Genomic DNA, 12,425 nt, shown 5'->3' with positions numbered 1-12,425 from the left:
TTATTAAAAGAAAAAAACTTTTTCCTTCTCTCTACAAATTCTCCATCAAATTACAGTCCATCATACTGGATAACCTTCTCCATGCCCGCTTGATTGTTCCTGTTGAGAGAATCTGAATTTATTAAATTTGGCGTTCCAACTTTAGTGGGGAAATTGATAAGATTCTAATTATTTGTCTGAAACTATTAAGGTTCAAATCGTGTCAATTTAAAATTTAATCTATCTTTGATCTTTGCAATAACTTTCTTCTTGTTTTGCGGGCGAACTGTTCCTAGAGACTTTGAACCCCAGATTTCAAATCTATGAAATCCAAACATAACCAAAGCCAATTACGCGGTCCATAAGCAGCGCATAGAAACTTAATAAAAATTTCTCACAATAAGTATCTGGCTACATTATCAATCCAATAAGAAAGACAGTTCCATTTGTACATTATTCACCAACAATCCAGTAATAAATCCGTGCATTCAAACAAGAAATTGAAAAATATTAGAGGTTTTTGTAGCTTCGGCAAATTCATGGATGGGTTACCAACAAATGATGCCTAACCTCGCTTCAGCACCACCACCATCATAACCATGACGGCCAATCCTATTAAAGACGCTCCCACAACTCCTCCATCCACAAAGGATGTTCTGGCACTTCCATCAGCTTCCGTTGATACTTTTTCTGGTGTTGGACCGCCAAAAAGATTCTGAAAATAATCAGATAAGCTGCTCATCATCTCAACCACTGTAGTCTTTATACCCTGCACAAAACCCATAAACCCATTTCCAGAATCTGCAAATTGCCCTGAATCAGAAGAATCATCAACGCTCTTTGCAGATTGATTATCCATAAAGTTTGCATCTGCAACATATTCTTCCATGACTGGACCTGTTAGCACGAATTACATGACAGTTGACACTTTTGATGTAACAAATGCCAAACAGGAACAGAAAGAACAATTCTTACTGCTCTTATGTGACTGGAGAAAATCCACAAGCGCCTCGTTTTGCAATACAGCATGCCATACATTTGGGTCACTAGCAATTGAAACAACAACAGACTACACACAATACCAGAATCAGATATCATATTCCAAAAAAGAGGAAGTTAACAGTCAAATTATGTTTGAATTTTATCCGTCAAATTATCTTTATAAAATTTTGTAGCTGAAACTAGGCTTATAGAACACATACATTAACCACACAGTTCATTTAAACACGCAATTCAATACTTTAAGATACAAGGATGTATAAACATCAGTAACTATGTTCCAAATAATCCTAGTACCTGAGAGAGAGAGAGAGAGAGCGAGAGTTCAACTTAGTACCTGAGCTACAGGATTTTCATTGAGAAGCCTAAATGCTTTAAGAGCATTTTTTGGCACCGACAATGTTGTGGCCTCACTGGCAACGCAAGCTTTAGTCTCCGGGTATTTGGGGTTCGAAAGCAGTGGCAAATCAGACTCATGACCAAAACCATTAGAATTAGGTGAGGACAGATATACCCGGAAAATATGCAGATGAGTACAACAAAAATTTATTGAATTCATTCAGAGAAAATGATTGAAATTTCTCAAAAATTTGTAGAAATTCTGAATCAATATCAACAATATAGCATATTCAAACAATGAAATCGAAACGCATTGATGAGAATATAACAAAAAATTAATAGAAATTATACAACTTAAACGAAAAGTATTATTATACTTGTCAAGAGCCTCTTTAAGTTCAGAAGTGGCTTCTTTGGCTTCCTCAAGGGTCGGCACACCACCAAATACAAGTCTCGGCATTGGCTCACCGGAATTCACGATCGTCTCTGCGACTCCGTCGGCAAACTCCCAGTCGTCGAGCTCCCAACACGGCCTCTGCGACGCAGCGTCGATCGGATTGTTCTGAGCAGCTGTCAAGACGCTCCGATTCACCTCTTCGGTAGAAGCAACGATAGACGAGACGGGACGACTGGCTCTATGAGTGGCTGAGGCGACTTGATGTTCCACCGGAGATACCGACGGGACGCCACGAAGACCGCCGTTCACGACGGTGATTCCGGCCACCTTCGCTGCAGCTTTCATGGCTCCGCCGCCGCCCATGGTTGCGATTGATCGAAACCCTAGAACAAAAAAATTATCTGTAACGATCGAGATCGAGCTCGAGCTCTCCGATCGTTCCTGTTTTCACCGATGAGATACAGATAAGATCCGATGAGAGAGAGAGATTTGGCGGTGAATTTGTTGTCTGACACGTGTTACATTTTTAAGGTGTTAAAATTTGGAGAATATTTACTCGGCTAAATTACAACAAAAATGCTTTAGAACTCTAATATAGGAGCTCTAATAGCTCTAATGGGAAGGTGGGTCCCATTCTTGTTTTGTTTTGTTTTTTTTTTTTTTTGCTTTGACACATCTTTAGAGTTAAAATTAGAGCTCTATATTTAGAGCTCTCTATAATTTCCCAAATTACAAATATATCCTATCAAGTTTGTTTAAAGTATTGATTGTTTTTTGTAATTTAAAAAATTACAAACATTTTTTTTGTTAAAAAATTTTATTTAACAGAATTAATTAAAAAATTAAAATTTATAATTACTCTTCTATATAATAATAAAATTATTTAAATTGTTAATTGAAATATATTTCTAATATCATTAAAAATTATTAATTGATTTGATGAATAATTAATAAAATGAACAATTTGTTATGAAATTAGAAACCTCATGAGTGAAATGTAATTTTCAAAACTACAATGGACGATTTATATTTTAATCAAATTTCAAGGGGTAAAAAAACTGGTGTTGTTGAAAGTGTTTCAGCAAATGATTTCAGTTGTATTGAACTTGCTCTGCCTAATTTATTTTCTCAATTGAGGTTGAGATACAAACAAAAGAGTACTAAAGTTGATAAAATATTCTCCCATTTGCGCACCCAACGCCAGTAGGTTGGTCAGAGTAAATGTTTGTGATCGGAGGTTAGATGGTAATGACAGTCTGTAGGCATGGTTTCTTTTCTTTGTGGATTGTCAATGCGAGTTAGTCTATTATGGAAATGGTTATTATTTAATTAACAACAAACAAGTGTCATGGATGGTGAAGTATTGACTTAAAAATTTGAATATTAAAAGGGAGATTACGTATTGTAAAATGAAGGGGTATCTGAAGTATTCTACGAGTGACATGCCAGAAGATTCGCAAATGAGGCCCCCTCTATTGTAGTGTTATATGAAAAATATACTAATGAAGATGTTGATGTTTGGCATTGTCCTCCAACGAAGGCCATTTCGATTCTAACACGAACTAAGTCCGTGGGTTTACCGGAGAGACGAAGAGATTTGTTGTTAGGAGGTTTTGGGGAAAGTGGTTTAGTTATTCATAAATGCATAGGTCGTCTGAGTTTGTCTGAGATTGATGTACGTGGAGGTGGTGATGACACTAGTGATGTTGAACCTGCTCTGTCGATTTTGGAGGTTGGTGTTAGCAAAGAGGAAGTTGATCGTAGAGGATCAATTGTTATGGACCCCGTAAAATTTTCTAATATTTTACGAAATGTAATCATCAGTGCAAAAAATAGTGATATAACTCAAAATGTAATAGTTGATGATAAGGGAAATATAGTAAGTAAATAAAAGTTTGAGTGGTTTCATAAATAAAATTAATAAATTTTTTCATTAATCATGACAGTGGTTACATTAATATCAAACCATTCTCTCATTTTTGGGGACATTGCATCTAACCAACTATTGTCCGCATTAGTTAATATAATACATAGAATTCCTCCTCTAATAGTGAGATCTGGTTGGAATTTAACAAACACATGGAAGTTTCTCTAGTAACCTACTAAATTCTTCATTAATTCGACAGGGACTGTCGAGTATTTGATGTCGTCTATGACGTTATAGACGACGTCTTGATTGTAGTCCTTGAAGCTTATTTTGCCGGAGAAGTAATTGTATCGTCCGAGACTTCTGGCCCAGGTGGTTTTGCCTGTTCTTGAGGATCCTTCGAGGTAGAGAGAGATTGGGCGAATGGGCCGCAATTCTGGTTCATGTTATCAAAGGAGGAGGAGAGTTCTTCGTCAGTATATAAATCGTGGATATTATTCATGTGTATCCCTAATCTAATGTTGTCGTCTTCACTGTAAACAGAGAGACTGCAATTTTGACATAACTCGTATTATACTAATTTTGACTTACAAACAAAATATTATTTTCTGCCCATTTTTTTACTTCTTTATTTAAGAAAGAAAATGAATTAAAGGGGCTAGTATATGGAGGCCTCTCTCTTTTGTAATGATCCCTCGAAAATATTTTCAATTGGGGGTATTTTGTGACATAATTGGTGGGACATCTTTTTTTGCAGAGTGCAAAGAATTTTTCGTCCGTTTCTGCTTCTGCAAGTATTCCCCTCCAGAGTTCGTCTTTATTCTTTGAATGACTTTTCCCCTTTGATGAAAATTCTCCCCATTCGTATATTTTTTAGATAACGCTACAATAGAGGGGGCCCTCATTTGTGGATCTTCTGGCATGTCACTCGTAGAATACTTCAGATACCCCTTCATTTTATAATACGAAATCTCCCTTTTAATATTCGAATTTTCAAGTCGATACTTCACCATCCATGGCACCTGTTTGTCGTTAATTGAACAATAATCATTCCCATAATTGATTAACTCGCATTGACAATTCACAGGGAAAAGAAACCATGCCTGCAGACTGTCATTACCATTTAACCTTCAATTATAAACATTTAATCTGACCAACCTACTGGCATTGGGTGAGCAAAGAGGGGAATATTTTATCAACCTTAATACTCTTTTGTTTGTATCTCAACCTCAATTGAGAAAATAAATTAGGCAGAGCAAGTTCAATACAACTGAAATCAATTGCTGAAACACCTTTAACAACACCATTTTTTATATCGTCCACCTCCATTAACCTGAACATTACAAATAAAAATACATAAAATTACAATTCTACATAGTTTTAAAGCACATTTGACTCCTTAAAGTAATTTTGTATTATTTTTCACTAACAGTAGCAGTCACTAAATATATGACACCCTTCTAAATACTTCCAACATTTCCCAACAACGTAGCTTTGTAGTCCCTCTAAACATCAACTGGGAAGAACCGGTCCACAATTTCTATTCCATGACGAATGTACTCTTTGTCCTTGCCACCAACGAGCTTGAATCTCATTTTCTTTAGCATCCGAAACCGGTCGAACTGGTCAGGATCAACAATCCAAGTCTCAGGATTACCCTCGCCAACTCCAATAAATATCTTGTCAGATGTATGGACGGAATCTGACGGACTATCATCACTTATGACGAAAAACAAAATGTGGTGGACCTCAGCTTCGTCTTTAGCATCTTGTCCCAATTGAATATTCCCAATTAATTTTATATCCTTAACCATGATCTTGTCTGATTGACGGTCATATCTCTTATTACCCAACTCAATACCATTAAGTAATCTCGTCACACCTTTATTATCAAATTTAACGTCCCTTAATTGTTCATCGTACAGTTGTAACTTCCTCACTCTTCTCTTAGTCTTCTTAATATATCGGGGAATATTCTGAACATACTGTCGGCGAACATACGCCACCTTAAAAGATGCATGACCACGGTAACTCCGCTTATATCCACTGGCCGCCGGTGTCCTTGACCAGCGATACGCAAAGAAAGTCCGATACAGGCTGCTCATACCTCTTTCCATTTTTTATAAAACACTCCAAATCTTTTATCGTACAAATTCCGCAGATTCTCTTACCTCTGCTAACCCTTCTGTTCAGACACCTTAGCTTTGATATTTTTTCCCTCTACTTCTCATACACCGGAACAAACTTCGTCACAGCTAACCGCTGCCTCTCTTCACACAGTCCTATTTGCCAAGTCAAAAAGCGATTTACACACATTTGAGTGAATTGCCCATAATTATTGGGATACTCTTCTAAGGAGTACAACATTGTATACCAAATAAATCAACAAAAAAGACAACAAAAAAAAGGAGGGATAAAACAAAATACCAGAAAACAACGTCACCACAATAGCTATCCCACTGCAAAAGCATATTCCTCTCTGCCATAAAATGTTTTCTGGTACTAAATATATAGCCAAAGTGGCCTACGTGCAAGGACAAAGATACCCCATTCAAAATAATTCAAAAGCATAATTATTTCCCGCCTTTGCTTTATGTCACTCGATCTGACATCATCTTATCTTTACGACCGCACAAACCACCACAAACACGACACATGTATAGCACTATTCGACAAAGGAATCAAAAGTACTCACACCATTCACACCTGGGCCTGGGTGTGACTTCCTTTTAATCACATCCATACACGTGTCCATAAGTACAACAATGGACGGCCCAGATCAGCGGGAGGGTGGGCGCTGGTAATATTAATGTCATGCCCCCCAAGTCACACCACTCACATTCACACCGGGTTTTTTAATTAATAGGGAGGCCTTATACGGCTGGTGTGAGTGTACGGCCGGTATGAGTTCACTATTCTTCATTACAAAATGCCTCGCTAAGCCATTTTTCGTTTTTATGCCAAGAATATTTTCCTCACCTACCCACAATGCCCTTACTCAAAAAAACAACTCTTAGAACTCCGTCAATCCCTCCTCTAACTAGCTTGTCAGCCAAACTACATACTTGTCGCAAGGGAGCTCCACAAAAATGAAAACCCTCACCTTCATGCCATGGTTCAATGCACAAAGACAATGCAAACCTCCAACCCGAGATTTTTCGATCTCACTGGAACCAACGGCAGAATCTATCATCCAAATATAAAAAAACTCCACTCGTCAACAACAAGTCGATAGTATATATAGAAATGGGGTGAGTTCGTCGAATGAGGAGAATTTTCATCAAAGGGAAAAAGTCCTTCGAAGAACAGAGACGAAATCTGGAGGGGAATACTTGCAGAAGCATAAACAGAAGAACAATTCTTTGCAATCTGCAAAGAAAGATGTCCCACCGATTACGTCACAAAAGACCCCCAATTAAAAATATTTTCGAGGGATCATTACAAAAGAGAGAGGCCCACATATATGAACAATTAAGGGACGTTAAATTTGATAATAAAGGTGTAGCGAGATTGCTTAATGGTATTGAGTTGTGTAATAAGAGATGTGACCGCCAATCAGACAAGATCGTAGTTAAGGGTATAAAATTAATTGGGATATAGAATTAATTGGGAATGTTCAATTAGGACAAGATACTAAAAATGAAGCTGTGGTCCACCACATTTTGTTTTTCATCGTAAGTGATAATAGTCCATCAGATTTCGTCCCGATACCTAACAAGATATTTATTGGAGTTGGAGAGAGTAATTTGAGACCTGGATTGTTGATCCTAACCAATCTGACCGGTTTCAGATGCTAAAGAAAATGATATTCAAGCTCATTGGTGGCAAGGACAAAGAGTACGTTCGTCACGAGATAGAAGTTGTGGACTTGTTCTTCCCAATTGATGTTTGGACGGGCTACAAAGATACGCTGTTGGGAAATGTTGAAAGTATTCATAAGGGTGTCATATGTTTAGTGGTTGCTACTGTTAATGGAAAAGAATGCAAAATTACTTTAAGGAGTCAAATGTACTTTAAAACTATTTAGAATTGTAATTTTATGTATTTTTATTTGTAATGTTCAGGTTAATGAAGGTGGATGATATAAAAACTGATGTTGTTAAAGGTGTTTCAGCAAGTGATTTCAATTGTATTGAACTTGTTTTGCTAAATTTATTTTCTCAGTTGAGGTTGAGATACAAAAAAAAAAGATTATTAAAGTTGATAAAATATTGATAAAAGATTCCTTATTTTGCGCACCCAATGCCAGTGGGTTGGTCAGAGTAAATATTTATGATCGAAAGTTAGATAGTAATGACAGTCTGCAGGCATGGTTTATTTTCCTTATAGATTGTCAATGCTAGTTAGTCTATTACAGGAATGGTTATTGTTCAATCAACGACAAACAGGTGCCTTGGATGATGAAGTATTGACTTGAAAATTTAAATATTAAAAGGGGGATTACGTATTGTAAAATGAAGGGGTATCTGAAATATTCTATAAATGACATGCCAGAAGATTCGGAAATAAGGGCCCCTTCTATTGTAGTGTTATCTAAAAAATATACTAATGAAAATATTGATGTTTGGAATTGTCCTTCAATGAAGGTCATTCCGATTTTGACACAGACTAAGTCTATGGGTTTACCAGAGAGGCGAAGAGATTTGTTGTTAGGAGATTTTGGGGAAAGTGATTCAGTTATTCATGAACGCAGAGGTCGTCTGAGATTGATGTACGCAGAGGTGGTGATGACACTAGTGATGTTGATCCTGGTCCGCCGATTTCGGAGGTTGGTGTTAGCAAAGAGGAAGTTGATCAGCAGAATGTTCTAATGTTTTACGAAATGTAATCATCAGTGTAAAACATAGTGATGCGACTCAAGATGTAATAGTTGATGATAAGGGAAATGTAGTAAGTAAATAAATCTTTGAGTTTCATATATAAAATTAATAAATTTTTTCATTAATTATAACGGTAGTTATATTAACATCAAACCATTCTCTCATTTTTTGGGACATTGCATCTAACCAACTACTGTCCCCATTAGTTAATATAATACAAGAAATTCCTCCTCTAATAGTGAGATTTGGTTGGAATTGAACAAATACATGGAAACACTCTGACAACCTACTAAATTCTTCATTAATTCGATAGGGACTGTCGAGTATTTGATGTCGTCTATGAAGTTGTAGACGGTGTCTTGATTGTAGTCCTTGAAGCTTATTCTGCCAGAGAAGTAATTGTGCCGTCTGAGACTTCTGGCCCAGGCGATTTTTCCTATTCTTGAGAGTTCTTCGAGGTTGATAGAGATTAGGCGGATAGGCCGCTGTTCTGGTTCCTTTTATTTGAGGAGGAGGAGAGTTCTTCGTCAGTATATAAATTGTTGATATTATTTTTGTGTATCCCTAATCGAAGGAAGTCGTCTTTTCTCCAAACGAAGAGACAACAATTTTGACATAACTCGTATTGTACAAAATTTTGACTTGCAAACAAAATATTATACGAACTTTAGAGGGGAATACTTGCAGAAGCAGAAACGGAGGAACAATTTTTCTCCGTTTCTGCTTCTACAAGTATTCCCCTCCAGAGTTCGTCTCTGTTCTTCGAAGGACTTTTCCCCTTTGATGAAAATTCTCCCCATTCAACGAACTCACCCTTTTAATTTGTTTCCTTTCTTAAATGAAGAAGTAAAAAAATGGGCAGAAAATAATATTTTGTTTGTAAGTCAAAATTTTGTACAATACGAGTTATGTCAAAATTGCAGTCTCTCTATTTACATTGAAGACGACAACATTAGATTAGGGATACACATGAATAATATCCACGATTTATATACTGACGAAGAACTCTCCTCCTTCTCTAACAACAGGAACTAGAACAGTGGCCCATTTGCCCAATCTCCCTCTACCTCGAAAGACCCTTAAGAACAGGCAAAATTGCCTGGGCCAGAAATCTCGGACAACACAATTATTTCTCCGGCAGAATAAGCTTCAAGGACTACGATCAAGACGCCGTCTACAATGTCATAGACGACATCCAATACTCAACAGCCCCTACCGAATTAATGAAGAATTTAGTAAGTTGCCAGAGAGACTTTCATCTATTTTGTTAAATTCCAACCAGATCTCACTATTAAAGGAGGAATTCCATGTATTATATTAACTAATAGGGACAATAGTTGGTTAGATGCAATGTCTCCAAAAATGAGAGAATGGTTTGATGTTAATGTAACCACTGTCATGATTAACGAATAATTTTATTAATTTTATTTATGAAACCACTCAAACTTTTATTTACTTACTACATTTCCCTTATCATCAACTATCACATTTTGAGTCACATCACTATTTTTTACACTGATGATTACATTTCGTAAAACATTAGAAAATTCTATGGGGTCCATAACAACTGATCCTCTACGATCAATTTCCTCTTTGCTAACACCAACCTTCGAAATCGACAGACCAAGATTAACATCACTAGTGTCATCACCACCTCCGCGTACATCAATCTCAGACAAACTCAGACGACCTCTGTGTTCATGAATAACTGAACCACTTTCCCCAAAACCTCCTAACAATAAATCTCTTCGTCTCTCCAGTAAACCCACAGACTTAGTTCATGTTAGAATCGGAATGGCCTTCGTTGGAGGACAATGCCAAACATTAACATGTTCATTAGTATATTTTTCAGATAACACTACAATAGAGGGGGCCCTCATTTGCGAATCTTCTGGCATGTCACTCGTAGAATACTTCAGATACCCCTTCATTTTACAATACGTAATCCCCTTTTTAATATTCAAATTTTCAAATCGATACTTCACCATCCATGGCACCTGTTTGTCGTTAATTGAACAATAACCATTCCCATAAAAATACTGACTTGCATTGACAATCCACAGGGAAAATAAACCACGCCTGCAGACTGTCATTACCATCTAACCTCCGATTATAAACATTTACTCTGACCAACTCACTGGCATTGGGTGCACAAAAAGGGAATATTTTATCAACCTTAATACTCTTTTGTTTGTATCTCAACCTCAATTGAGAAAATAAATTAGGCAGAGTAACTTCAATACAACTGAAATCACTTGCTAAAACACCTTCAATAACACCAGTTTTTATATTGTCCACCTCCATTAACTTGAACATTACAAATAAAAATACATAAAATTACAATTCTAAACAGTTTTAAAGTACATTTGACTCCTTAAAGTAATTTTGCATTCTTTTCTACTAACAATAGCAGCTACTAAATATATGTTACCCTTCTAAATACTTCCAACATTTCCTAACAGCATATCTTTGTAGTCCATCCAAATATCAATTGGGAAGAACCGGCTCACAACTTTTATCCCGTGATGAACGTACTCTTTGTCTTTGCCACCAACGAGCTTGAATCTCATTTTCTTTAGCATTCAAAACTGGTCAAACTGGTTAGGATCAACAATCCAAGTCTCAAGATTACCCTCGCTGACTCCAATAAATATCTTGTCAGGTGTGGGGACGGAATCTGACGGACTATTATCGCTTGTGACGAAAACCAAAATGTGGTGGACCACAGCTTCGCCTTTAGCATCTTGTCCCAATTGAATATTCCTAATTAATTTTATACCCTTAACCACGATCTTGTCTGATTGACGGTCACATCTCTTATTACCCAACTCAATACTATTAAGCAATCTCGCCACACCTTTATTATTAAATTTAACGTCCCTTAATTGTTCATTGTACAGTTGTAACTTCCTCACTTCCCTCTTAGTCTTCTTAATATATCGGGAAATATTCTAAACATACCGTTGGCGAACATACGACGCCTTAAAATGCGCACAACCACAGTAACTCCGCTCATATCCACTGGCCGCCGGTGTCCTTGATCGGCAGTACGGAAGAGAAGTTCAATATTGGCTGCTCATACCTCCTTCCATTTTTTGTAAAACACTCCAAATCTTTTATCCTATAAATTCTGCAGATTCTCTTACCTCTGCTAACTGTTTAGTTTCAACACCTTAGCTTTGATATTTTTTCCCTCTGCTCCTCGTACACCGGAACAAACTTCGTCAGAGCTAACTGTCACCTCTCTTTGTGTAGTCCTATTTGCCACGTCAAAAAGCGATCTACACACATTTGAGCGAACTGCCCATAATTCTCGGGATACTCTTTTAGAGAGTATAACATTGTATGTCAAATAAATCAACAAAAAAGACAAAGAAAGGGAGGGACGAAACCAGACACCAGAAAACAACGTTACCACAATAGTTATCCCACTGCAAAAACATATTCCTCTCTGCCATAAAATGTTTTATGGTATGAAATATATAGCCAAAGTGGCCCGCGTGTAAGGACGAACATACCCCATTCAAAATAATTCAAAAGTATAATTATTTCCCGCCTTTGCTTTATGTCACTCGATCTGACATCATCTTATCTTTACAACCGCGCAAACCACCACAAACACGACACGTATATAGCACTATCTGGCAAAGGGAATAAAAAATACTCACACCACTCACACCTAGGCCCGGGTGTGACTTCTATTTAACCACATCCATACACGTGCCCACAAGTACAACAATGGACGACCCAGATTAGCGGGAAGGGAGGGGGCAATGGTAATATTAATATAGTGCCCCACAAGTCACACCACTCACACCATTCACATAGGGTTTTTTAACTGATAGGAAGGCCTTGTACGGCTGGTGTGAGTGTACGGCCGGTATGAGTTCACTTTTCTCCATTACAAAATGCCTCACCAAGCCTCTTTCCATTTCTATATTTATAATTTACCTTATTTACTCCATCGTCTCAAAATATTAGCTTGTTTTAGAAATTTAACCTTTTTTTAATAATATAATTATTG

General features: G+C 37.0%; 1 protein-coding gene across 1 annotated transcript; it reads right to left on the bottom strand.

Annotated features, from left to right (window-relative positions):
* Positions 1 to 354: 354 nt before the first annotated feature.
* LOC114294433 (uncharacterized) lies at positions 355 to 2,228 on the bottom strand. Its single transcript, XM_028238568.2, has 4 exons — positions 1,695 to 2,228; positions 1,316 to 1,493; positions 955 to 1,048; positions 355 to 876 (listed from the first exon to the last, which is right to left on the bottom strand). The coding sequence occupies exons 1-4, from the start codon at positions 2,075 to 2,077 to the stop codon at positions 545 to 547; spliced, it is 987 nt and encodes a 328-aa protein (XP_028094369.2). The 5' UTR covers positions 2,078 to 2,228; the 3' UTR covers positions 355 to 544.
* Between the last annotated feature and the right edge of the window lie 10,197 nt (positions 2,229 to 12,425).

Source organism: Camellia sinensis, chromosome 8 (genome assembly GCF_055761805.1).
Source record: "Camellia sinensis isolate YWXY chromosome 8, ASM5576180v1, whole genome shotgun sequence".
NCBI lineage: Eukaryota > Viridiplantae > Streptophyta > Magnoliopsida > Ericales > Theaceae > Camellia > Camellia sinensis.
Note: the sequence above shows the minus strand (reverse complement) of the source record. Positions and strands in the feature narration are given on the sequence as shown.